The following is a 27,303-nucleotide window of genomic DNA, read 5'->3' as shown; positions in this document are numbered from 1 at the left end:
TCCTCAAACTTTTGAAGTTCCGTTCTTCGCGCTGCAGTGGTATAGTTGTAATAGCGACATGGAAGTGGGCAGACTAACGTTACAGATTAATTTTAAGTTGTTTCGACCACTAATATACCTGGATATAATTTCAAACCAGAGAACTGTTCATGAGGCACTTTCAAAGTAGTTTTCATGTATAAGAATGGACATATTAGACTGAAATCTCATTGAGGAGTAATCGAAAAGTTCTCCAATTCTTCGGGAGACGGACGGCATGGAGGGAGCTTGGCTGCGGGGCCCAGCCCCTGCATTAACCGGTGGACATAGCTCGGAAGTTTGCAAAGCTCGGTGTACTAATAAGTGCAATGCCGATTCCACAACTCAAACTCAGGATTCGCATTTAAGGACACAAAAACACGGCGTTTATTGTAGTTGTTTACCCAGGCGAGTAAATAGAATTTCAAAGCTCCAACACATGTACATATGCCTATGGATAGGTATTTTCAGTCTTCTTTGCTGTGTTCAATTGGTGAGTAAACTAACTATTGCACATTCCCAATAAATTTGTATTTGCCATCACAATGTTTGTCAAGACCATGTATCCGGCCCGGGGGGAATTCCATTGACGAGTGGATACCATGCGCGACCTTTGGGTCTCGAAAAGCACCCTAAACCCCCCTAAACACATATTTTCCATATTCTGAAAATGCACCCCTTAACAAGTATTGGCGTGTGAAACCCTACCCTTAACAAGTATTGAAAACAAAACAATACTCTTGGCAAGTATTCCCTGAAATGAACCCCTAAACAAGTACAGCGATATATTGTCACGTACGGCTCCGTCGGTGGTCGGTTTTACCTTTACACACCATTTGTACGGCCTCCCCTTCCACAACTCGCGCAAATCGGACTCTAAACACGTAGTGTTGGGGGCAACATCCCGGGAAGACATAGTTTTATCAAACATTTTAATTTTGTATTATCATCCCCGAAAATTTGACCCTAAATACATAGCTTTCCTAGCAAAATAGATACCCTTTTTTCATTATTTTGGTGTATTTGATACCCTTATCACGTTTCGTACGTAACGTGCCCTATCGTGAAAAAGACATCCTTTTTATGTTTTGGGGGATCGCGCGTGGTATCCACTCGTCAATGTAAGTGGCCCCCCCTGGTATTGGGCCACTCGGGGGCCACAGAACCGTGTATATAGCCGTGTACAGAAAGTAAGAAGGAGAGGAACGATTTTTAAAGACACATCGAAGAAAAAAAAAGAAAATAATAGTTGGCCTAACGAGTTGGCAGTAATAGTCAAATATGACTGGTCGCCATTAATTTCAACAAACAACAACAACAAGAAAAATAAAAATCACCATCTGCTAGTGAATTTTTGCACGGTCATCCCCAGCTGCTCAGTGGTCTGGAAACGATTTTTGAAGAGGGGGCCGTTATTGGTTTGAAAAAAAAATCAACAATTCGTCCGAATTGAAGGCTATTTTGGTAAGAAAATTTGACAAGCAAAAGGAAGGTGAATTTGTAAAAATTTCTACGTTTTAGCCTACTAAGCTGATTTCCAGGGGGCACTGCCTATTGTGTATAAGTCATGCAGCACCACTGGAAAATCTTTCCTTAAAAAAATGGGGGTGTTTCAGCAACTCCGCTTCCCAGGGCCATTTGTCAGCCCCCCTTCAAAACTGTTCCAAAACACCTTGTAGATATAGGTCTATGTATATGCCCTAAATGCTTGGGTATATATACAATAAACCTGCTTGTCATTTAGGGACTAATGTGGCTGTTCTCTTTTCTGCAGCCTCAAACTTGAAAGTTTCATGACATACATGTAGGGCGTATAACAAAAATGATCCTCCTTTTTCGTAATAGACCTACAGAAACATTCATTAAAACAATGTTGAGTAAATAGAGTTCTTGCACTCAATGACTATACAGCTGCTGCAAGAAAAGCAAGCATGAGCATGCACCAAAGACATACAGGTGGGGGGGGGGGGCTGGGCCAGGGAGGGGGCAAGATTTTTGATATTCAGCTCATGCTGCGAATCGATTTAGAAATAAAATAATCATGAGAACAATGTAATGTACATCACACAAAATAATTTAAAAGGTTTGAAATGGAACCTGCATTTTACAATAACTCGAACAACATTTGAATTGATTTAAAAAAATAGTAAAAATAGGGCATTAATTGGTTAGGTGATGACTTTTCTATTATTTTTTCATTAATCTTCTTTATGAGTCTTCATGGAGCCTCAGAAAAATTACTATAGCTACAACCAAACTTCTCGATCATTTTGTTAAACGTCCAATGTAGTTATTCTTCAGAAAGTTTGGATTGCAATCAATTTTTTTTTACCAATTGATGAAATAGATAGCAATAAGTAGAAATGAATAAGTTCAAAGATCTAAATTAGGAACCATAGGGAATTGGTATGGTAAATTCCAATTCGTCCACTCACCACATGGTCTAACTTCATTTAGTCTAATGCCATTCCGTCCATCAACATTTTGTCTAACAACCATTTTGTCCAATCATCACTTTGTCTAATCGCCAGTTCGTCTATTACCATTTCGTTTATTAACCAGTTGGTCTAATACCTATTTCCTTTACATGTTTTTCAACAATTAACACTTTAGTTTAATTATACCACATGGTATACAGACTAAATGGTTATTGGACCAACTGGTTATTATATGGAATGGCATTAGACTAAATGAAAGTAGACCATGTGGTGAGTTGACGAAGTGACGGTAGTCCAAATGATAGTAGAATTGGCATTAGACGAATCGGAAATGAACCATTAGTATTTGCTATTGCTAACACTCGTGTTCTCAGTTTTGGCGAACATGAGTGATTTCTATGATTTTGAAATAATGAAAGGTTTATAAATGGTAAATTTGTTTCATTATTGTTTGATGGTAAAAATAAATAGCTGGATAATTCTGGAACAATAAAATCAAACAAATAGAATAAAATAAATCAATATGCTAAACAAAAAACCAACAACCAATCAAATCAGCGAATCAGCAAAGAGTGTCCGATCTCGTGACTATATTATGATAGCAAAAGAAATGACTTGATTGAAGGGGGCATTGTATCTCCCGACAAATTCAATGCAATTGAATTGTGATATTATACAGTCCTGTCTGTCCAGTATCGGAAAAAATATGTTAATAGCATTTCTAAACATGTATAAATCACCATCTTCAGTACACATATTTTTCTCTTACGTCGTTACGAACAAGATGGCCCTAATTGAATTATTCTAAGAGTTTGAGGTACAGCCAGGAAAAAAATAACAGAGATTGGATTTACAGACATGATGAAGATACTTGAAATCAAGTATATAATATTTTCTTTTAATGTGAAAAGAGACTTCAATACATGACTTAGAATAATGACAGCTCTTCTGTCGAGAATACTTATTCTTTCAAACTGGACGCATAAATATAGTATGGATAGAGAGCGATAATCGTTGCTGAATAAACCGTTAGTTTCACTTTTAGATTCATTTTGGACTTTGGTTCCCTGCATTTAATTTTCCTTTCTTTTATTGTAGCTGACCTAATGGCATTATTGCCCTCTTTTCATGCTTTTCGAGAACTGTAAAGGGCCTGTCAAGTTTTATGTGAAAGCATATCGCTGGAAATCTTCAGCGTGATTAAAGTTTGATTAAAACCGTAATAAATCGTAAGTGGGAGCGTGTAAGTATAGAAGAGAAAGAAGATCGTGAAAGAAGATAGATAGGTATTTTGATTAGAATGAATTGAGGAGGTGATCAATGAATTTAAATGAATGAATAATTGATAGAATGAATGACCTACTAATTGAATGAATGAATAATGAGATAAAATTCTGAATGAATGAATGAATACATAAATGTCTGACTCAACCGAATGCATGTCTGAATAAATGAATACACAAATGTCTGAATGAATGAATGAATACATAAATGTCTGAATAAATGAATAAATAGTTAATGTTTGAATGGATAAATGAATGAATGAATTAATAAATGAATGAGTGAGTGGGGGTAGTGAGTGAATGAATGAATGAGTGAATGGATGGATGATACATTGAAATCATCAAAACCCATACATACATACATACATACATACATACATACATACATACATATACACATACATATACCCTTTCATACATACATACATACATTCATAAGGGAATATCGAGAACTAGAAAGCACATACTGTACCAAAAACCACATTCTCTTGAAGACGACAAGAACACACGTGTCGAAACGTCGAGTTTGGGTGGTACTTCTCAGGATCAGCATTTGCCCAAGAATGATACATGGTGTATCGTGAAAACCTACTACACATACAACTTGCACAATTGATTTGATTTGATTTATTTTTTCTTCTATAATTTGGACATGAATGACCTAAGGTGTCTTAAAAAGCAACGCTTTTGAATATGGCCCTACATGCAATGTACCAATAGTTTTAAATTTGGTGCCCCGATGGCCAAAATGAATTAGACGACGTACAAACGGACAAAGAAGACTTTTTTTAACAAATGCAAAGTTTCTATAACAGTTTTACTATCAGCCAATCAGATCAAAGAATTTTAGTAGCTTTTGATTGTTAATACAAAATTGTTATTATAGAAAGTTTTATTAAGTGCCCCCCATGCCAATCACTGAGACCGCCAGCAGCACACCGAGATATCTCACAAATTCAAGTATTAAATCAATGGCATGGCAACTATGATTGAGAAAAAATGGTAAGAATAATTGATCATCCCAACAAAAATAATGAATAAATGGATAAATATGTGAATAAATGAATGAATACATGAATAAATAACCAACAAGAAACGCAATATAGTAGAATAAATTAATAAATCAATCAATCAAAAAGTAGACAAATAATAAATAAAATGAAAACTAATAAAACTATGATGACAATGAAAAAATATGTAATTTCTGTGTGCTTGTCCTCAGTAAATACGTTACTTTTAATGCAGCCATCAGAGTTAAGTACTGTACTGCACAATGGTTTTAGGTGCTTCGGGAAATCCTGTACAATTGTATTGGGTTTTCTAAAGGAAATAGGTATCGAAACTATTGGTGCTCTTAACTGCATACGCCTCTGTCATTTTGTTCTAAGTCTAGATAGGAAATACACTTATGGATGTGGAAAGTGTTAGGAAAACAATATGAGGAAGTCCATACGGTTTGAATAAGTGAGAAAAAATGGAGAGAAAATCAGCAAAACTGGGAACAAGCAAGTTATACAATAATCCAGTTCGCAGTTAGTGAATGATCAACTTTTTTCCGAATGGCCTTTCCCATTTTTTTTTCATAAGGATGAGCATTAACACATTCAAATGGAGATACTGCATAATTATACTTTCCTTGCATAGTATCCTGTTGTACTCAAATGCTAAGAAAAAAAAAACATGGCATAGACCATGTGATTAGAACGGTACGTCATTGATCAAATTTGGAAATCGCATTTTTGTATTGTCCACTTTTGGCACATTAACTATTATATAAGCTATACTGTCGAATACCGATGATAATGATTTGTTGTTACTCTCAGTGGCTGTGATCAAAGAGAAGAGGAACGTGTGAATAATCATCAAATCAGTGACTTTGAGATCCATCTGATGGTTTATCTCGAATGACATTTTATATACTGCTCATGAACAGAATGCACTTGCGAACTGGTCTATTGAAACAAACAATAAAGCAGCAAAGAGAGAAAGAAAGAAAGAAAGAAAGGAGGAAAGAAGGAAAGAAGGAAAGAAAGAAAGAAAAGAAAGAAAGAAAGAAAGAAAGAAAAAGAAAGAAGGAAAGAAAAATGAAAAAAAAGAGATTTCGTAAAGATATATATTATAGAGGGGAAGTGGAGAAGAAGGGGATGTAAGAGAAATGTTGCAAAGAGCGATCGAGAAAGCTTGAAAGAGATGGGATAGCAGAGAGATATAGATATAGAAAGAGGAGTGAAAAGAAGGGGCAAAATGAGATTGATAGGTAATTATAATGTTAAACGCTGGCGTACATAATGGGGGGAGTTTCAAGATAAAAAAAAGAGAAACAGAATGGGAAAGAGATAAAAAAAAGAGGTCAAAATTTTTACTCGCTTAATTCGCTAGCTCGTATCACTTTAGATATATCTGACCCCTTAAAAAAATTGCTCATTAGACAACTGATGTCCAAATTATTTATCTGCTCTTTGGTATGAAAAAAAAGCATAATATTCACATAAAATTTTGTGCAAATTTGAGCCATTACAAATTTCCGTCCAAAATCCCCGGCCAAATTATAGAGGCAGTAAGAAACAATGTGACGTATTAGGCCACAATTATTATGACGCATGTAATTTGCGGCCGTCGTGTTTCCTACAAATTGGACTTCGGTAATTGGGATGAAAATTTCTGGCTTCTCAAAAAAGCAATAATGGGAAATTTCTTGTGGAATGACAGTATATGAGCAATACCGAGTAGCCCTGTATTCGATGAAAAAGGATCTTTTATTTTGTTTCATGATTAACTTGAATATTAATGAAAAGACATAGTCGGACTTTTCGCATTAACTACGGGGAAGCTATCAACAACGCACCAATTCCTTTGAAAATGCAAGTAAAATCACAATGGAGGGCTGAGAAGCTTTTGTCGAAAGTTGGTGGACCGGGACAGCATCAAAATCTCTTGTCCTCTAGACAACGACATATTTGCGATTGTTCGTCAGGTGCAACCAACTTTCGACAAAAGCCTCTCATCTCTCCATTGTGATTTTAATTGCATTTTTAAAGGAATAGATGCGTTGTAAAGAATTTCCCCATAGTAAATGCGAAAACTACCTATTGTCAGTGAAAGAAAGACAGAAAACCAATTAAAGTCAATTTAAATGGGTTAAGGTTTTTTTTATACAATGATGACTAATATTTTAGAGACGGACCTTAACCCATTCGTACTGGAAACGCACCGGATAGGACAGACTATAAATTTCCGGATTATGGTTGAAAAGCATGCAAAAAATCTTTTTTTTTACATTTCAAAAATTGATTTCCCTGAATATGTGAGTAGATGTGTATTTCTCAATTCTTAGTTTTTTTATTTTTATAAATTGATGTTTTCTTCCCAAATTTAGTCATCAATTGAGTATTAATTGGTATTCTTCAAAATAAATCTGACAATGGTTAATGATAGTGTTTATAAAGGAATCTCAAAATCTGAACTTCTGGAGAACTTTTCATGGAAGGACTTGTTGGATGTTTACCAGTTACCACAGTAACAGTCGGTCATGTGTGCCAATCATAACCAAGGAAAGTTGTCATATCTGACAACTTTCTTGTCGAATGAGAAAAGTTAATGAAACGCTCAACATTGTGTCGCGAGAATGTCAAGTTTTGTTTCATGTTATAGATGAGAGTGCATAGCTTGTCTTGTGTGGTCATAATACTGAAAGTTCATTTCCTATTAACCTCGAAAAAAATATTGTTGTATATTTGGTGTATTTGCAGTGTAAGCAAATATATATTTACATATTAACCGATTGTTGAAAGTGAGTAATCTAATATTCATTCTGCTTCCATTTCGTTTCAGGTTTTGTCTCTTTAAAGATACTTTATAAAGATGACATTGCTTGGTAATCACTGATATGAATATTATCGAATATTCAGATCGATGGGTAAAATAGTCTCAAATTTGCCATTAACTTATCCATTCATGTCTAATTGCTTGATCCGCAGCACTGGTATTTTAGAAGTAAAGCAGTGGAGGTTTAATCTCTTATGTGGAATTTAAAAGAGAAAGGAAATTCCCTTGCGATTTTATATTTTTCTTTACACATGATTACGTGACAAATGGAATGCCCGCGTAAATGGATCCAAAGTTCCCGTACCAGTTGCCTTCCTGAATATTTAGGAAGTATTTTCAATATCCAGAGAACAATACAATGTAGTTTCATGACATCATCATTGTTTAAAATCTGGGATCACAATTTTATGCCGCTATATGTAAACCAAGTCAGTATTTTCCCTTATATGCATGCTTGAAAGGATCTATTCTTTTATAACATAATATGACACGATACATGAAGGGTGCAGCATGCGATTAAAAAAAATTATTTGAGCAGAACATTAAAAATATTTGTGATTTCATTTATTTTGTGTAATGAATTACATGAGAGAATGTGAGCTCTTGCCGACTGCCCTTACAGGCACGAGATGTAAAGGAAAACCTCCAGATTGGCGAATGTATACTATTCTTTCACATCAGATTTTGACGAAAATTTAAGCGACCACTTTCTCGTACATGCTGTATACTTCTGTTCGGGTTGCATGGTAACTTGTACAAGATTAAATGAATTAAATTATTTATGTTATTGATTAATTAACTTTCATTAATAACTATTAATGTGAAACGTAACCAATTAAACAATTTAAGCACTATTAATCTAATTGATATTAAACTAATTATAGCTTTCATTAATGAATACTGATATTTAACGTAACCAATAAAATAATTTAAGGAAATACTTGTTCCCAACCAGTAATTTGTAATCTTTAAGAACTGATGAGTGGGACATTCTAGTCGTACTAAAATTTTATAGAGTTTTAAAAACACTCAATATACCACAAACCTCTCTTCTCTTAATTCGTTTTTTTTAAGCATTTTAACATATAACCAGGAAAATTAACTGTATATAGAAGTACACTTTTGTTTATTAATTAGTTGATGAGTGTATGATTTTTTTTGGTATTAAATAAGTTATGTATACTTATTTCACATGAGGATAAATTATTATGTGGCCTCACAGTGGTTTAGAATGGATCATCAGTGTACAATTATCAGTATTTTTGTTTATGTGCATGATTGCCTATTGAAACTTTTACCATGTGGAAAGTATTATAAATTAGAATCAATTATCCACCTTAACTCGACATCTCTTGTCTTGCAGTCTCTGTTCCCACGAACATTTAGCATTTTCTCATTCCTTCTTTCTCGTCCTCTCTCTCCATCTCTATCCTGTCTCTCTCTACATTAAAACATTAAAATCACTTATGTATCTCGCTCCTTTGCTCACCGCTTTCCCCCCTCTCTCTCTCTGGCGTACATTATGGGGGCATGGACCCCCCCAAAAAAAATAATGTTCACTACCAAGAAAAAATAGAGAAAAAAGGGAAAACAAGAGAGAAGGGTGATTTATGATTATATTCTATGAAAATTATGTCATATTTATCATAAAATCGGATTTTTGTACTAAAAAAAAAATTGCCCGATACGCCATATCTGGCTTCCTCAAAATTGTTGGCTCATTACACCTTTATCTCTTTCTCGTTCTTCCTCTCTCCCCCTCTCCTGTTCTCTGTCCCTCCAAATATCGCTTTAAACGATTTTAAAAATATATAATTCTGTTTTTATTGAAAAATTACAATATTTACAAGAATTATTGCACGATAAGAGTACAAAATGAAGGAAACAAGAAAAAATTAAATAAAGATAAACATTAAAACTGTTATTAATCGAAAATGATGGTGGTTTCATCCCTATATTTCGTTTACCAAACGCCCCCATTTTTTTGACGTGGTTTCCGAAAACGCCCATTTCATTAACGTCAAGGCATCTTAGTTCACATATTGTCATGAAGCACGATATTACAAGGTTCCATGGTTTATACCACAAATCAATTAAATAAAACAACTTAATATTCAAACATTCTAGACTTTGGTCTAATTAGTTCTCATGGCGATGTTTTTGGAACTAGTTTAACCAGTCACGTGTCATGTACGAAATATTTGTTAGTTATCTTTAAATATTTACTTATATATACAATATTGCACGGAGTTACAATTATTTTATCCTTCCATCATATTTGTTCAATACGAAAAAGTAAATAAAAGGAAATTATGAGTCTCAAGAGAATGTAAATTTGCTAAAGCATGAACGATTTCTACTGATTCATACATAAATACATTTATAGGCTATCAATATCCACCATATGTTTGTTTGCTTTCTTGAAAAAAGGGGAATTTTCTCAAATAGGCGCAAATTTTTCGACGTCGGCGGTGTCGTCGTCGTCATCAACATTGAAATCTTAACCTAAGGCTAAGGTTATGTTTTTGAAATGTTATAGATTTAGTTCACGAAACACAGACATGAGAATAATCAAGTATCACGCATTTCTGGTCACATAACTAAGGTCAAAGGGCATTAAACTTTAAAGGGTCAATGAACTTCGATTATGTTAGGGGACTCAAATAAACAAGGTTAATTTTTTGAAATATCATAACTTTAAAGGTATAGCGATCTACATGTAGTTCATGAAACTTGGACACAAGAGTTATGTAGTATCAGTGAAGATCCTGCATGAGTTTTAGGTCACATGACCAAGGTCATCTAAGGTCAATGAACTTCATGGATCTAGTTCATGAAATGTGGACATAAGTGTAATCAGTAATCGCTGATCTTCTTGCACAAGTCTTATATAATCAAGGTCGAATGTAATTTAGGGTCAATTAACGTAGTATTTTATTATCATATGAATGGTGTGTTTTGTGATTAATTATTCTATAGTCGTTTTCGAAGTCAACACTGCTGCTATATTAAATCGCGTAATGCAGGCAAGACTGCTATAGGGCGTTCCACTTGTTCTGGAATAAAACGCTTTTCCAAATTTTAGCAGGTATGATCACTATAAATATTATAAATAAATAATTGGACAAAGTATAAACAAAATTATTGCCTTCCAAATATATTTGTTAAAACTACCCTCTTTATGATTAATGTTACCTGATTATTATTACTTTTAAAACGGGACAATTTTGCTTGACATACCAAATGTTCGCCGGACAAACGTTCGGGAATATGCAGTAGATTGGCGCCCCTTCTTTACTTTCTTTCTTTATAATACCCCCATGAATCCATGGTATGATTCAATATTTTTCTAATTTACTGTTTATTATGTTGAATTTATATTGAACTTTATGGCGCCTATAGCATTCTTTGGGTTATTTTGTGCGCATTAGAATATGATTATTATTATCATCCTTATTATCATCATTATTATTTATACATTTTTCTACAATATTCCATCTCAAATAGCTATCACTTCATCATGTGGATCCCCAGGTGGTAGGATGATTTTTTTGTGAGGATGTATAAAGACAAATTATTATTTTTATGATAATTACCCGTTCGTGCCCCAAAATTTGTTTGTCGAGAATTGTTAATCTGATATAGTTTCATTTTTGAATTCATTTTTACCATTGATGTGTCTGAAACAAGATTCAAGATATATAAGATGATATATTTATTTGTTAACTTTATTAACTAATTATATTGTATAGGCTTTCGCACTGTGAGCCCTAAAGGTTTTTTTTAAGTTAATGTCTGCTCTTTAGGCATATTCTATTTCGTTCACAAACCAATGGTTTATAGCCTGCTACTAAGTGTAAAATATGTTGCTATGAAATATTTCCTGGTGGAATAACTGAAAAAAAATGCCAAGGACTCAAATTTTTCATAGTTTCAAAACATTTTACTTTTCAGCACATTTTTATTTCCTGATAAAGTACAATGCACACGCATGATAGCATGACTTCCGAAGAAAATTAAGGTTATAGAACAAATCTATCATATTAATAACCATCATAGCTACCATGGTAACGCACCCAAACAATTCTCTCCTGTATATAGGCAACCATTGCAAGTGCGACAACAAGGGCTTTATGGGATCTTTACCTTTAGCACGCATGATAGATAAGTCTGGCTGCGCTGTTTTGCGGTACATGTACTTGTATTTTTTTATATTTATTGTTTTCAGGCAGGCCATATAAAAGTGAATTGCAAAAGTCAATTCTGGAAGAAACAAAAGCGTGAATATACTATTTCACATTAGTTTGCCATGTTTACAGAGGAATGTTTTCTTTCTCCTTTGTTTGAAAAAAAACTTTCAAATGACAAGATCTAACTTTCAGTTTCATTCCGTTTCTATAGATTGGAGTGATCAAGTCGATATCTCCTTGGTGTTATCCCACAACGGAATCAACCATCAGCGGCTGATCACGATAACGAATTTGAAATGAAATGTATTCCTCGACCCATAGTGCTCCATGTAAATCAGTTCCCCCATGGATCATTATAAAGGAACTTGTTATTTAGAACGGCAAGGTCATTGTAAATACCAGGGCTATATCCTGTTCATGAACAATAACCAAATAATAACCAAATCGAGGTCTCATTTTTTAAACAACTTTTTATTCATCTTTTTAAACAATAGGACATTAGAGGAGGGGAGTTCTTGTGTAGGCCTGTTTATAGTCTACAAACACAGACTCAAATTTGACAATTGAATACACAAAACTACAATACCATGTCTAGGATGGAGACTATAGACTCCAAACCCTCTCTATGTATTTATACATATATATATATATATATATATATATATATATATATGTATATTTTTTTCTTTATCTTTCCCCCAACTCACCCAAAATCACTTTCCACTTTCCATCCTACAAGGGCTTGTCTCCCAAAGTAGGTAGGTAGGATTTAAAGGCGTCTTGTCCCGGGAAAGATCGAGACTTCACTGACGTTGTTGTTCAGACCCACTCGACTTTAAATCCAAGTACCTTGATAAAAAAAAGAGAAAACGAAAGAAAAGAGACAAGAATATTAAAAAAGAAGAAATAAATAAAAGAAATCAATATTGGATTTTTTATTTATATAATACTATACATATTATTTTTTTTCAAAGAAAAAAAATTGTGATGGCGAAAATAGTCAAATTGACTGGTTGCCAAATAAAAAGAAGACCCCCCGCCCCTCTTTGTTAAATGAGAACAGACAAACTACACGAGTAAACTAGTCTCAATACTTCAGACTCTGCATTGTGTATTTTGCACGTTCCGACGTTTCTGCATACTAGCCTATATACAACATTGTTAGACATGTGTCACTGTGCGTGAGTGCATACCGCAGTTTCATATTTCCCCTTCATCATATTTATGCTCGGTAAACAATGGTGACTCAATTCACCGAAGCGATGAAAAAGGAATATTTCAATGACAGTCCGAAGTCTACTATATTTTTGTAGTTCTATTGATGTGATTTTTATTATATTTGGAAATTTCACAAATAACCAAAGAGGAAATAGGGTCGCAATAAATCAGTTTATCTCACTGATGGTGGTGATGGCTTGTTTATTTGTTTATTTTTTATTCTACATTCGAAATGAATAAAAAAAGTTTGATATATAACATGACAAAAGCCGGCTACACATTTGTTTCGACTGAAGATAAATTACAAAGCATTTATTTTTAGTATACAACCAAACAGTAACTTCAAAATACAATAAATCGATTCTGATTCATCTAACAAAACTACCAAAGAACTTCTGTCATTATGCTCGACATGCAGTCCAGAACAAAACACATGGGAATAACGAAGTGTGTTAATTAAGCAGAAAGTCGTAATTAAAGGGGAAGTTCACCCTGACAAAAAGTTCATTGTAAAAATAGCAGAAAAAATAATAAAAAATATTGCCGAAGGTTTGAGAAAAATTCATCAAATAATTAAAAAGTTATTAGAATTTCTATTATTTGATTTGTGACGTCATATGCGAGTAGCATTCCTACATAGCAAATGGTAAAAAATTAATCAAATGTCATTTTCTCAGAAAATTGAAAATGGTTTTCACTGTACCTTTTGTATATCAATAGACAAATCATTTCACATCCGATCATGAATAGAAAACAAAATTAAGTCATCAGGAACCATAAAAAATTTGAAATTCATGCATTTTATATTACATAACACATGGGGCAGCTGCTCGTTTATGACGTCACAAATCCAAAACTTTGAAGTCTAATAACTTTCTTAGTCTTTAACGGATTTCCCTCAAACCTTCACCAATATTTTTTACTATTTTTTCTGCTATTTTTACAACAAAGTTTTCTTCAGGGTGAACTTCCCCTTTAAAGATTAATAATGAAAGTAGATAATTCATCAAGATGCCGATGGTGTTGATGATAGTGGTGACGATGGGGATGATATTGGTGGTAATTGGTGGTGGTTGTGGTGGTGGTGATGGGAAAGGTGGTTATTCTTATGATGATGGCTGTGGTGGTGATGGTAGTGGTGGTGGTGGTAATGGTCGGGGTAGTAATCGTGCACTGCAAAAACTCTGGTGTTGATGTAACGCCAGCCAGGAATCTATGTATGTCCACACCAGAGAAGTGTTAAACAACACCAGTTTGGCTTTGGTCTACCACCAGATATGCCTAGGTGTTTATACAACATCAATTAGCATTAAAACGGCATCGATTTGATTCCAAACTGGTGTTGTTTCAATACTTCTCTGGTGTGGACATAATTTTTTTTTATAGATTCCGGGCTGGTGTTAAATCAAGTCCGGAGTTTTTGCAGTGTGGTGGCAGTGGTGGCATGGTAACTATGCAAAAGTACGCTGATCATGAACGTTATCCCAGTCTTACAAAAGTTTTTTCAGAGTAAAGTGGCCTTTAATGCCGCTGTGGATGTACTGTACTTATTTACAGGGGCCTCGGAAAGGGGGGGGGGGGGCTTGGTAAGCTTCAGTTTCCAAAACGGTGTACAAAAAACATAAAATGACCATCTGATTGTATTTTGGTTTTTGCATGGTCGGCTCCCCATATTGGCTCAGCCCCCCCCCCCCCCTCCCCCACTTCAAAACCGTTCCTGAAATGGTACACGAGCCAATTGGCTCGTGTACCATTTCAAAATAATATCGCAGTTCGACATGAATGAACAAATGACCAAAGTAACAGTCTCATATTCGGTTTAAACTTGACATAATAGATATAATGCTCGTGTCCTGTAAAAACTTGTAAATGCGTACGGAAATCATACGACCGTCGCACGCCACCCTAATGAGATCGTTTGATATGATTATGATGTTTACCCTACGAAATACGATCGCCTTGCGATCGCCCTAACAATTCTCGTAGACCAAATGTGAAGAGGTTTATAACTAGTGCATTATTATTTCCATTGTTCATTCTTCAGAATAAAGAGCATAATAGGCCTATAGTGTAAGTGTAGTCAAGAATACTTTTTAACGATGAGAGGACCAGCATGATTATTTTTAGGGTAAAACATTTGAATGTCCTAATGTGGGCATCAAAGGGGAAGATGGCTATTTCCCTTGTACTTTATTTTGCTAAGAGTGAGAGGATGTATATGTTCCAATAACCTGCCAAAATAAATACAGGAAGGCCAAGAAAAATAGATTATGTATCGTCTTGGGTTGGTATGCGTTGCGCTGTTGGGAAACCCCGCTCAAAGTTTGCTGATCGCATAGAACTTAAAGGGAGAGCGAAGCGATCTGACCAACTTTTGGCCGTTCTCAAGAAAATTACGGCTCGGTCATGCACCTTTCGATCGACTCCCTCGTAGCATCATGAAAGTGAACACAAATGAAAAATAACCCACTCTGCATCCATTTTCAGTGACTATTATCTCCCAGGTCCGAATATAAATCCAGGTTTTTAAAGATATTGTTACAGATGTTAAATCAAACTGATTCATATTATTTAAGCCGAAACAACATGATACATGTGCGTTGTAATGGTCATCCGGAGACACTACAAGTATAGTACGATGTTCCTGTGCTCATGGTATAGGGTGTCCATTATATGCCATGCCGCATGTAAACGTATGGTGTCCGTATGTTGTACGATGTACCTGCTCTGATTGTGCGACGCCTCTACGATGTATTTAATGGCTATACGATCCTACGATTTGAAAAAAAAATCAATTTTTGATTAACTTAACAAGATAAGATATGTGTTTTTTCATTAGAATTGACAATATTTTGTTAGTTCAAATATTAAGAGACTATTGTTAAATTATGTGTAGAAACAAATCTTGATAAAGAATTTCTGCGTTTAGGATTTGTTTTGTGAGAGAACTTTGGAATCTTCTTAAGCAGTATTTGTTTAAAAGGGTTGAGTTGGGAACTGAAAGGGAATTACCCATGTAGTCTTTTGCAACTATTGCGTTGAATTCACAAATTATTTAAGTAAATCACCATCGCTACAGACCAAGTTAAAATTGCCAGAAAACTTTGTTGTTTTTTTACACTTTCTCAACAATCATGAAATGTCCATCTCATATGTGTATTATGCCATGCATACTTTTACTTTTCAGTGTATATAATTCACCACATTATATTCCCGCCAAAGCAAGTTGGAATGGGCGTAGGAATGAAGTTCAGGTGTAAGGGCGATTATGGATCGAATTATGGGTTTGTCAATCTCTCAGCTGCTCCAAAGCAGAAAACAAGTACTAGTCATCATTTAAAAGAATATTTTTTTCTTGATCATATATTCATGTACTTTGACATCAGCCTTGCTTTAGACGAATATATTTACGTTAGGTCATATAATACCCCTCTTACATTTCATAATTTGTTTGTGATTAGTGCCCGATCCACTTTGGGGCACATCCTGCCCATACACCCCCCCTCCTTTGAGAGCCATACAAATATTTGTTGGGGGAATATGTCCTGTATACGCAAGCGAGGACCTTTTTTTTTGCTTGGCAAATTTTTCTTTATATAAATCACCATTAATTGGGAGTGAAGATATCTTCTTCTTCTTTTTTTTTTGGGGGGGGGGGTTGGCGGGCTTGGCATTTTTTTCTATACAAAATGCCCCTTTTTAGGGAGAATCCTGGTTTATAATTCTACTTTTGTTCGACATTAAAAAAAATCATTCCAATGCTATTACTGCTTCTACTGCTGCTGCTGTTGCTACTACTACTACTACTGCCTCTAGATCTGTTGCTGCTGCTACTACTATTACTAAACATAATAATAATAACAACAATAATAATGATAATAACAATAATAATGATATTAATAATAATAATAACAACAACAATAATAATAGTAATTATGCTGAAATTAATAATAATATTGAAAATAATAATAATAGGGATTAGTATATATCTTTCTAAAAACAATCTATTCGTGGGCACACTTTTATTACCCTGGCTTGAGCCCGAGCTGCCTTCCAGCGTTCGGTGCATTCAAGGAATTAATGCTGACCGGGTACAGATTCAGCTCACCTGGGAAGAGTGCCGCAGAAATTTGGTCGATAAACTTAATGAAGAAACCATTTCCATCAGATAGCGTAACGGTAAAGTGTATCTACCAAAGCAGTAAATCCTACCTCGAGCTTCTTGCATATTCAAATGGTGGGTAATCACATGTATTGTATATGTAAGACTGAGACACCGATTTGAGGAAAACAATTTCAATATTTTACTATTTATAAAGTGAAAACGAGAGTATGGAAATATACCAACTTATACAAATTCAAAGGTTGTTTACAGTGCAGCATGTTGACAGGAATCGATTTCCAGCTGACTTATAATGGCTTTTTGATTATGAAATATGGGCCCCCCTAACAGGATATGATTTGAGTGAGTGATTAATTAATGTGGAACGCATCTGATCGGTTAATTTTTCATTAATTTCATTTAATTTATTGTTTCTGCAACCCTTTCATAATTATACAAAGTAACAAATAAAATGAATAACACATAAACAAAATATTGAACAAGAATAAAAATGTGAAAAAAGTCGTATTTTCTAAAACAGAGAATTTAAAAGTCTGCAAGGGTTTCGACTAAAAGCTTAGCTCGACGTTGTGGCAACCCCCGTAAAATAATCACAAATTATATTTGACAATACGATCTTTATATAAGAGTGCAAGTGTAGAGTGGAAGGGGTGGGGCTGAGGGGTGAGGAGGGAAAGAAACACATGATCCTTACAATTTCCATTCATGCTCTATATTATACTGTTGTTTTTCTTCTGTTTTACGAAGTAAGAATGCCCTTCTATAAAATTGTAGTTGATTTGTATTGCTTTATATTACTTTGAAATATGTTTTGAATGGAAATGAAATAAATGAATTGGATTGAAAAGAATTGAATGTATTTTCATACTTTATATCGTGTTTTCTAATGATTAAGTGCAATGACCTGTATTTGGCTATCGCAATTTTCGGGACCCTGGATTGGTCAATTTTCACTTTCTGTGAAGTATCCACCCTTTCTAAACTCTCATCGTATTGTTGCTATCATATTTTGATGAAAGAACTATTAAGGGACGTATTATATCTTCACCACAAAATAATGCAATGAAGTGTTTGATTCTAAGAGCGTAGGCCTTAATGGCATTGCCAGATAAAAAAATAACTCAATTGACTGTACTTGTATCTGTCTTGAAAGGGAATTCCTTTTTAAAGTTTCGCATTAATTGTCCAATTTGTATGCTATCAAAAGATTTTATTGAACATGATGTAACTTTATTAAATATCATGTACTTTGAATTAAGTATCTCCAGGGATAATTTATATCATGCATGGAAATTCAATGCCTAGTTGTTGGATAGATCATAACAGGAATAAATATATAATACCTTTTCATTCTTGTTTTAAGATTTAAAGTCTTTAAGCATTGACACCATAAATGAATAAAAATGTCTGCGTAAAACATTATAAAGCATAATTCCTTTACATTAATTTAGTATTTTTACTGTTATTGACAACAAAAACAGCATTTTTTCGTTTTCTCATTGTCCCTTTCTTTTTCTATTGATATTATTATTGCTGTTGTTATTATTAATATTATCATGATTGTTATTTTTGTTGAATGTAGTACTACATAATAGGAGGAGGAGAGGCTGTAGGTAGTAGTTGTGGTTGTAGTAGTTGTGATAGTAGTAGTAGTAGTAGTAGTAATAGTATAGTAGTAGCAGTAGTAGTAGCAGCAGCAGTAGTATTAGTAGTAGTACTAGTAGTGGTGGTGGTGGTATTAGTAGTAGTAGTAGAAGTAGTAGTAGAAGTAGTAGTAGTAGTGGTAATAGTAGTATTAGTAGTAGCTGTAGTATTGGTAATAATAATGATAAACACAGCATTTATTATGCGCCATCTATCTAGCAAACTATTCTGAGGCGCAGAGGGATGGAGTGATTACAGAAATTAAATGTTTGCTCGTGTGGGTGTATGGTTAGATCAAATTACATTAAACATATTCAACAATTTTAGTAAGAAGAAAACTAGAAAAACTACTATTGAATCACTTGAAGCATTTAAAAAGTATTTAATAGTAGTATAAGTAGTAGTAGTAGTAGTAGTAGTAGTAGTAGTAGTAGTAGTAGTAGTAGAAGTAGTAGTAGTAGTAGTAGTAGTAGTAGTAGTAGTATAGAAATGGAATAAGTAGTAGTGTATAGTAGAAGCAATAGTAGAAGTATAGCATTGGTGGTGATGGTGGTGGTGGGGGTGGTGGTGGTAGTAGTATTAGTTGTAGTAGTATCACTACTACTAGTAGTAGTATCACTACTAGTAGTAGTAGTACCATAGTAGTAGTAGTAGTAGTAGTAGTAGTAGTAGTAGTAGTAGTAGTAGTAGAAGTAGTAGCCGTTGTAGTAGTAGCAGTAGTAGTAGTAGCAGCAGTAGCAGTAGTAGTAGTAGTAGGAGTAATAGTGGTAGTAATTTAGGATTAGGTTTTGATAATCAATTACATATTTTACAGTTCCTGTTTAAATTCAAGCTCATAAAGTTTATTATTACATGTATTTAAGCATATAAGAAATGGAACAAGTGACAGTTTACGTCTTTGTTATGATTCGATGCAAGCAAGCAATTTACCTTATCTTTTCATTCCTTTGAACAATTATATGCTTTTCACAATGCCCAATCAGCACTTGACTGAATGCTCTATCGCTCTTTGCACAACCAGGACATGCTGTTTTTTCAAAAGTCAACTTTTGTGTTCATTTCAGGCGTGGAACATAGCCCAGAGATGATATTTTTAGAATGGAATTAGCTCTATAAAATGAACTGATTGTGCCTATCGCCTGGCTACAGAAATACAAAACACATATGGTTCACCCTCTTTTGAAAAAAAACCCAGAGTCAAATAGTTGAGATCCAGATTCCGTTTCATAAAGACTTAAAACAAATTTGCAATGAAAGTTAAAAGCTACTGAAATTCTTCAATCTGATTGGCTGATAGATAATTTGTTATAGAAATGGTACAATTGTTGTTATAAGAAGCCTTTATGATAGGGACCCAGGTCCCCATCCTGCAAAGAGCTGTGTTTGATCCAATCGACCTCATCAATATGGAAATCCCATTGATTATTGTCACCATTTTTTTTTAAATTTGGGCAATGTTCCTTGCATAAAGAGGAAGCACACCAATTTGTCAAACATTTAGAACAAAAATGTATTTTAGATGTTCACCTTGCTTGCATTCATACTTGTGGTTGATCAGATAAATCACATTGATTTGTAAGACATGCCCTGTGCTCCATACCGTAAAGTTAAGGGATTGGTCCAGGAGCTGAAAGTACGATTGACCATACACAATGATAGAATCCTGGGGCCGTTTCATAAAGCTGTTCGTAAGTTAAGAGCGACTTTAACAACGACTGGTGATCCTTTATTGTAGTAAATGGCATATTCATTAGCGATGGTTACGCGCGTAAGTAAGGATCACCAGTCGTTCTTAAAGTCGCTCTTAACTTACGAACACCTTTATGAAACACCCGGACTAATAAGTGTTATTTGTTTCTTTTACACTCTTTGGAGTTGTGTTTGAATCTAGGGTGTATGTTAAAAACTGAGCTGATCAGGGTCTGGTCCTGGAGATCCAACAACTGGTGTCTGTTTTAACATTCCTGGGTTTTTTTGCCATACTATCCACATTTGTAGACACAATATTTTTAATGAATATTTCTTCATTTTTTCTATCCAGGGTGCAGCCCAGAATGACACAAACATGACAACAATAGAACTGACCACCACCATCGTGACTACCGAATTGTCTGAAGTCACAACCGACCTAATAACCACACTGACCACAGAGGAGAGTCAAAGTGACGATCTTTGGGTCTATGTTGTAATAGCAGCTGGTATAGTGCTCCTAATAGCAATCATAATTATCATCATAATATGCATCAGGAAGAAATGTAGCTGCAGAAAGAAATGTTGCTACTGCTGCAGAGCTTCCCCACCATCACCAGTCGTAAGTTCTCGAATCAAATGTGATTTTGATATGCTCAGAAATTCATGTAAGGTCAAAAGTCATTTGAGGTCAACATTAAATTTGACCTGCAATACACCGACCATACATCACTTGGTACATAGTGCTGTGGTCACAGCCAAACTTGAATAATGGATGTACTTTGGATAGATTTTTATTTTGGTGCTTTTCGTTAAGAGGTCACATGTTCAGGTCTTATGTTAGAGTGCCATTGGAGTTCACATGGTGAGGTCAAAGGTCATCTTAAGGTCATATGATCTCTGACCCAGTAACCCCATTGGAAGCAAACTTGAATGTAGCTGACTAGAAAAAGGTCTCTTGGTGTCTATTTTCGAAGTTGCTTGGCCAAGACACAATGTAGCTATAACTCCTTTCTAGAATAGATGATGTAATTATCCTTGCACATCTTATATATCTTAATGTTTAAAAGTCAATAATGATATATCCACAAATCTACCAAAATGCAGGAAAATAATATCAAAAGAAACATTTATGTTTTATTTTCTCTCTTCATTTGTGATTTTCAGGATAAGGATTTCACCAAACCAGATAATGTGAGTTAAATCTTCACTCTTTAATTTTGTTAATTTTAAACTAAGATTCAGTTTCGTAAACAACATACAACATATACATGTAATAGCCATGCATAATTACTAAATTGCTGCTTTGATGAATGAAGGAATGAATAAATTAATGCATAAATGAATAAATTGATATGAATATGTTTCAACATAAAGGTAAAAAAAAAAAGAGTTAAGAAAAAAAGGAGAATAATAGAGTGATTTTTAAAATGATGTAGACTACAAACTCCATAATGTGAACAGAGTTCAATCAAATCAGAGTTATTTTATTTTACAATCAATATATGGAGATCTAATGTGCTTTAACTGGCAGTTTGTAAATGCTTATTATTTTGTAAACAGAATATTGTCTCTCTGCTTCCCCCTCTCTCTCTCTGTATATATATTACATATATATATTTCTCTCTATATATATATATATATCCCTCCCTATTCCTATCCCTTGCTTTTATTCCGTCTTTTCAAATCATTTTCATGAATATTTCTTTCTATCTTATAGAATGGTCGACATGTGAATCAAGGATTCGATGGAGGAAACCCCAATGATTTTCAGGTGAGGTGTCATAACTGTATATCACTGATGATCCTCATTTTGCTGTCAGAATCTGTGTTTGTATCTCTGAGACACAAACACAAACTGAAGTACGAAACTTGTAGCATGGTGTGCAACCTGTGAGAGAAGAAGTCATAAATTAATGATATCTATAAAAAATTATTGATTTTGTATAGATTTGGCATGTAAATCTCAAGTCAGCATGCTGCCAACTAAGACCTGAAAATTGTTTACAATCCACCAACCTCCCTCCACCAACCTCCCAAACACCCACTGTTATGCCAGTCCTGTCAAGATCACCCATCTTACAGTTCTTTTTCCTTCTCTTATGACAGGGTGACACGCAAATTGAAATGGAACCTCAACAGACTGGCATAGATGACCCTATATATGTAAACACCACAATCCCGGCATCCGAGGCCCAAGGGAATCCTGGTTACTCGCCACCGGAGTCACCCCTTGATGATATGCCCAATCTTCCTCCGCCGTCTCCGCCTCGAGGAGCAGCGAGCTTCCCCACGGACACCCATCATCCAACCAGAGGCATCCCATCTCCTTTCATGGCCTTTCCAACCTCCCCTGTAGATGAATTCCCTGATAGATCTCCTCCAGCAATACCTAACCAAGGGTCAACAAACATCAAGGCAGAACTTAATGATAAGTTAAAGGGCCTTCCTCTTCCTGATGATAAACCAAAAAAGAAGGATAAAAAGAAGAAGAGGAAAGAGGAAAGCAAGCCCAAAGCACCAGGCAAGTAGCCATTGTTTGAAACCTGTTTAATACTGAAATTCCCACAGACTTTGTACAGGTGCAATCTGATTCCAGGTGGCAGTGGGTTAAGATGTTACATTTCAATTCTCAGATACTGGACATCACATTTTCATTTATTAGGTGATCTGTCAATCGACAGATCAACTATTAATTTCGTAAGAATTTTCTTTTTTATTTATTATTTATTTATTTCTTAATTTTTATTTTTCCACCCTTTTCTTCATACCATAAAATCTCCAAATCTACATCATCAATTATCTTCAAAATATCATCAGATATGGGGACTTATCATGTCATGTGAACGAAACAAGTTCAAGGTCAGAAGGTCATCATGACGTCATCTAGACGCCATTTTGTAAAATCACATTATCAATCGTAACTTCATTATCAATTATCAAAAATTATCCATATTTACATCACATTAACTTCAGGTCAAGGGTCAACTGTCCATGTCATCAAAGGTCATGTAAAGGTCACGACGTGCGCGTATGCGCGCGTCAAAATTTTAAAATGCTCAAAATCGCTTTTTGACCAAAGTAGAGTATGTTTCAGGTGATTTTAAGCATTTCAAAAATTTGCGCGTGCACAGTTACGCGCGCGTAACGGCACTATATAACATAGGATCGCCTTTTTTTTTTTCATATCAATGCACCGATAATGTAATTCTGAACAATTTGATACCTTGATCAACCTTCTACGACAAGTAATAAAGGAATTAGCCTCCATCAAAGTTTACAGCACGCGCGCGTGCACGTGCGCACTAACCATAGACAATATATGTGCAAAAACATGCCTATACATAATTCATTATAGCTCTTAAGGTAGTCCTTTGACCCCCATTTTTTCATATTCGAATAGAGTATGGATGGGAGATGTGATTTCATGTCTCATTTGACCCGAAATTTTATCATGACATCATCAAAATGGCGTCGGAACACAAAATTCCCATTTTGCTACTTATGACGTTATCATAATTATGCAAATTTGACTCTAACTCTGTCAATATTTGTCAATTTTCGCTCAGTTTTCAATATGTTGTAGCTGAGAACATGCCCTTCTTAATTTGATGGCTTAATTCACTTTGAAAGGAATGGATCATCCTGAAAAATGGCAAGTTCAGAGATGCCAAGTTCAAAAAAATGTTATGCGTGAGATTTTCATGACTCGACGTCTCTGTGCGCGCGCGGCCAGTACTTACACTCGTACGTTGCGAAAAGGCGCGCGCGCATGAGAAATGGGCTTCAAAACTATGCGATGCACGCACGCGATTCATCGTATCACGTACTAGCTGTGCGCTGACGTACACTCTCGATTCGTCTCGCGTGCCTGGCTGGACGCGAAGGCGGTCGGCCAGTCGTATAATCTGGCGAATAATGCTACTTTTTCTCTTTTTTTCTGTCGGGTCCCGATGCGTGAGAAAAATGGGTGCTATGCGTGAGATCGTGAGACGGACCCTGAATGCGTGAGTCTCACGCACAATGCGTGAGACTTGGTAGCTCTGCAAGTTATAGAGGCATGTCATTTTCGCTCATTTTGTGTGCAATCTCTATGGGAAATGACTTTTTCTCAAAACTGGATTTTACATTCCTCTATTTCGCGAGCCATATCTCCATTTCTGTTTGTTGGTTTTCTCTGAGCTTTGAGTATGTTGTAGCTGAGATTGTAAGCTATTGCCAATGTGGTCTCCATTTTCCGATCAGATGCCGGGATCATGCCCGTATTTCACTTGCAAAATTGGATTTCAGATCTTCTCGTTTTGCTTATGTGTTAAGTCTATGGGAAGCGTGTAGCTCAATGGGTAAGGCATCAGACTTGCGTCCTTAGGGTCCTCGGTTCGAACCCAAAAGTGGACATAATTTTTTTTTTCTTTTTTTTTTCTTTTCAACATTTCGCAAATGTTCCTTAATCACCATTACAAGGTATATAAGTTCAAATATCGCACAATTAAGTAGATTAAAATCGTTTTTAATAAGCCTATAACATGTACAATGTGTATCGCCTACACCTACATGTATTTCACATATTCTCATTTCCCTCTTTTTCAAGAGTATTCAACATATTCTTTTCGTAAGAAAAGTTCAGTTTTCATCATGATGATCATATTTATCTCAATAAACATGCTGATTGGCTTCATGATCATAAAATCAGAGACAGATCACCTAATTCGTCCTCATGACGAATTAAAATTCTAGTTCATTATTTGATTTAAAAAAATGATATCTTTCTTCAGTTCCCACATACTAAGAATGTCTCTATGAGTTTGTGAAATATGAATCCCATGATAAATTGAAGAATTTTTCCAGCAAGACAATGATCACAATGGTATATTGTTGTTTACTGATCTTGCAAGTTAGTAGCTCTGAACTGCAGTCTCAACTGACCTTCTTTGGGTGGGGATGGGTTGTTGTAATTCAAAACTATGCCAGGGAATATTAAAAATTTGCAAACCAGACAAACTTGAAGCAATTAAAGTTCAATCTGTCTTCTTTATTCAGCAATTTGGATAAATGCCGTTAGAAAATTAAGTATTTTTGTCAACATATCAAGGATCCTTCAGAAGTGTGTGTTGTAGAAACTAGCAAATTATTCATACAATTATCAATCCCTATATGATTTTTAGTCAGTTTTGATATCTAAGCATTTCAAATGTATCATGTCTTTTGTTAATCTTTGCAGAGCGTTTTATCGATCCAAACGAACAGATAAGGGAGGATGTTCCTCTGCCGACCACTTCCAAGTTTGATCACTCCCATCGAGGGCCCACTAGTCCACCTAAATTCGATTTCAATCCACATCTTCCAGCGCAGAAAGATGGGGGTGATTTTGGAGAGAATTATGAAGAGATGTCGCCCGTACCCAGTAGCCCTGTCAGACGAATGTCCCCCAGGCAGCCAACAGATGTGGACTTTGATGACGAATATGAAGTAATGGATCCAAATGCACTCCCTCAAAAGCACAATATTCATACGCCTTCTCATTTTACGGGGAAACGCAGCGGACCTGGTGTCATTCGGCCTCCAATAATTTCACCCCCTGTGCCATCAGGAGATTATGGTGATGATTACGAAGAAATGTCCCCAAGCGAAAGACCAAGGCATCCAATACCAGGTGGAAATATTGAACATCGTCCACAGATACCAATCCCTTCTCACGAGGGGGATGATGATTTTGGTGGGGATTATGAGGATGTCGACAAGCCCTTTGTCTTGCCGAAGAAGAAACCTGCAAAGGCCAAACCTAAAACTCAAAAGAAACCTTTGAAGCTTCCGGTGGTAGAGGATTTTGGACAGGACTACAGTAACACAGGCCCTGGTGCCATCTCTTCTAATACCGCAATGGAACGACGCCCACCATCTCTTCCCTCTTCAAATTTCCCGAAAAGTCCCTTATCGCTACCACAAGAAGAGCTGCCACCTCCCCCTCCTGAACTTGTTCAGCAGCCCTCTTCACCATCTCACCAATTTGATTATGGGGGACAGTATGACGATGTTGAATTGAAACCAACTATTAAGAAAAAGCCGCCAGTGTTAAAACCCAAAGTAGCCATCAAACCCAGTAGTGGCAGTGCGACACTTCCGGTTAATCCCAAGCAGCTGATATCACCGATGGAAGCACGGTCGTCTGCCACTCTTCCTCCTGTATCTGGGATCAGTGAACAGGGGGAAGAGGCAGAAGAAGATGCAGTTTACATGAATTACTCACCAGACCAAAAGCAGAGACCCACAAAGAATTACTACAACCTTCCTGTTCCAGCAAAGAAACCCCAGGAGATGATCAGTAGCAGTGGGTATACATACTTCAGTGAACTTCCAAAGTGATGTAGCAATTGATGTGAGCATTGATCGGGGAAACCCCAGCAGATCTTCAACTGGAGTTTGCTGTACCTAGGGATCTCTCTGCTGTACCTTGGTAAACTCCCAGAGTGATTGCTCTGGAATGACCTGGGTGTTGACACAGACACCAGCTGATGTTCCCAGAGGACTAGACCCTAAGGTGTTAAAATTACACACATTTAGATTTTGAATAGCAAATATGCTGTATAACACCCGATCAGTAGTGGTGAACTAACACCAAACTTAAAGTTTGGAGTAAAATGACTCGTATGGTCAGCTACGTGCACTGCTCAACACCACAGTTTTTGCTTCGTTGCATTGAACTTTAATCATGGCTGTGCTATTCATGAGTCAAGAATTCCATCATATAAATGCGTTTAAAGGTTAAGTTGTTCTAATGCTTTCCCAGAAGTCACTTGATTTGATAACAATTGTTTTTTTTTTAGCTTACATGGGTGCTTCTCAAACCTGTTTACATGAATTGTTTACAGGTATAT

At 35.6% G+C, this 27,303-nt stretch overlaps 1 protein-coding gene across 1 annotated transcript; it reads left to right on the top strand.

The window, feature by feature from the left end:
• LOC121418697 (leucine-rich repeat extensin-like protein 5) lies at nucleotides 1–27,303 on the top strand. Its single transcript, XM_041612713.1, has 6 exons — nucleotides 1–511; nucleotides 20,781–21,050; nucleotides 21,596–21,622; nucleotides 22,149–22,202; nucleotides 22,538–22,952; nucleotides 25,650–27,303. The coding sequence occupies exons 1-6, from the start codon at nucleotides 257–259 to the stop codon at nucleotides 26,789–26,791; spliced, it is 2,163 nt and encodes a 720-aa protein (XP_041468647.1). The 5' UTR covers nucleotides 1–256; the 3' UTR covers nucleotides 26,792–27,303.

The sequence above is a fragment of the Lytechinus variegatus genome, chromosome 1, assembly GCF_018143015.1.
Source record: "Lytechinus variegatus isolate NC3 chromosome 1, Lvar_3.0, whole genome shotgun sequence".
In the NCBI taxonomy this organism is placed as follows: Eukaryota; Metazoa; Echinodermata; class Echinoidea; order Temnopleuroida; family Toxopneustidae; genus Lytechinus; species Lytechinus variegatus.
This window is presented reverse-complemented; position numbering and strand designations above follow the sequence as displayed.

Bases quoted from the DNA above. Each gene is read 5' to 3' on its own strand.
- LOC121418697 (XM_041612713.1), top strand. From the start codon at position 257: ATGGAGGGAGCTTGGCTGCGGGGCCCAGCCCCTGCATTAACCGGTGGA. The intron at 512-20,780 runs GTGAGTAAACTA...TTTTCTATCCAG, and splicing joins TTCTTTGCTGTGTTCAATTG to GGTGCAGCCCAGAATGACAC. The intron at 21,051-21,595 runs GTAAGTTCTCGA...TGTGATTTTCAG, and splicing joins CTTCCCCACCATCACCAGTC to GATAAGGATTTCACCAAACC.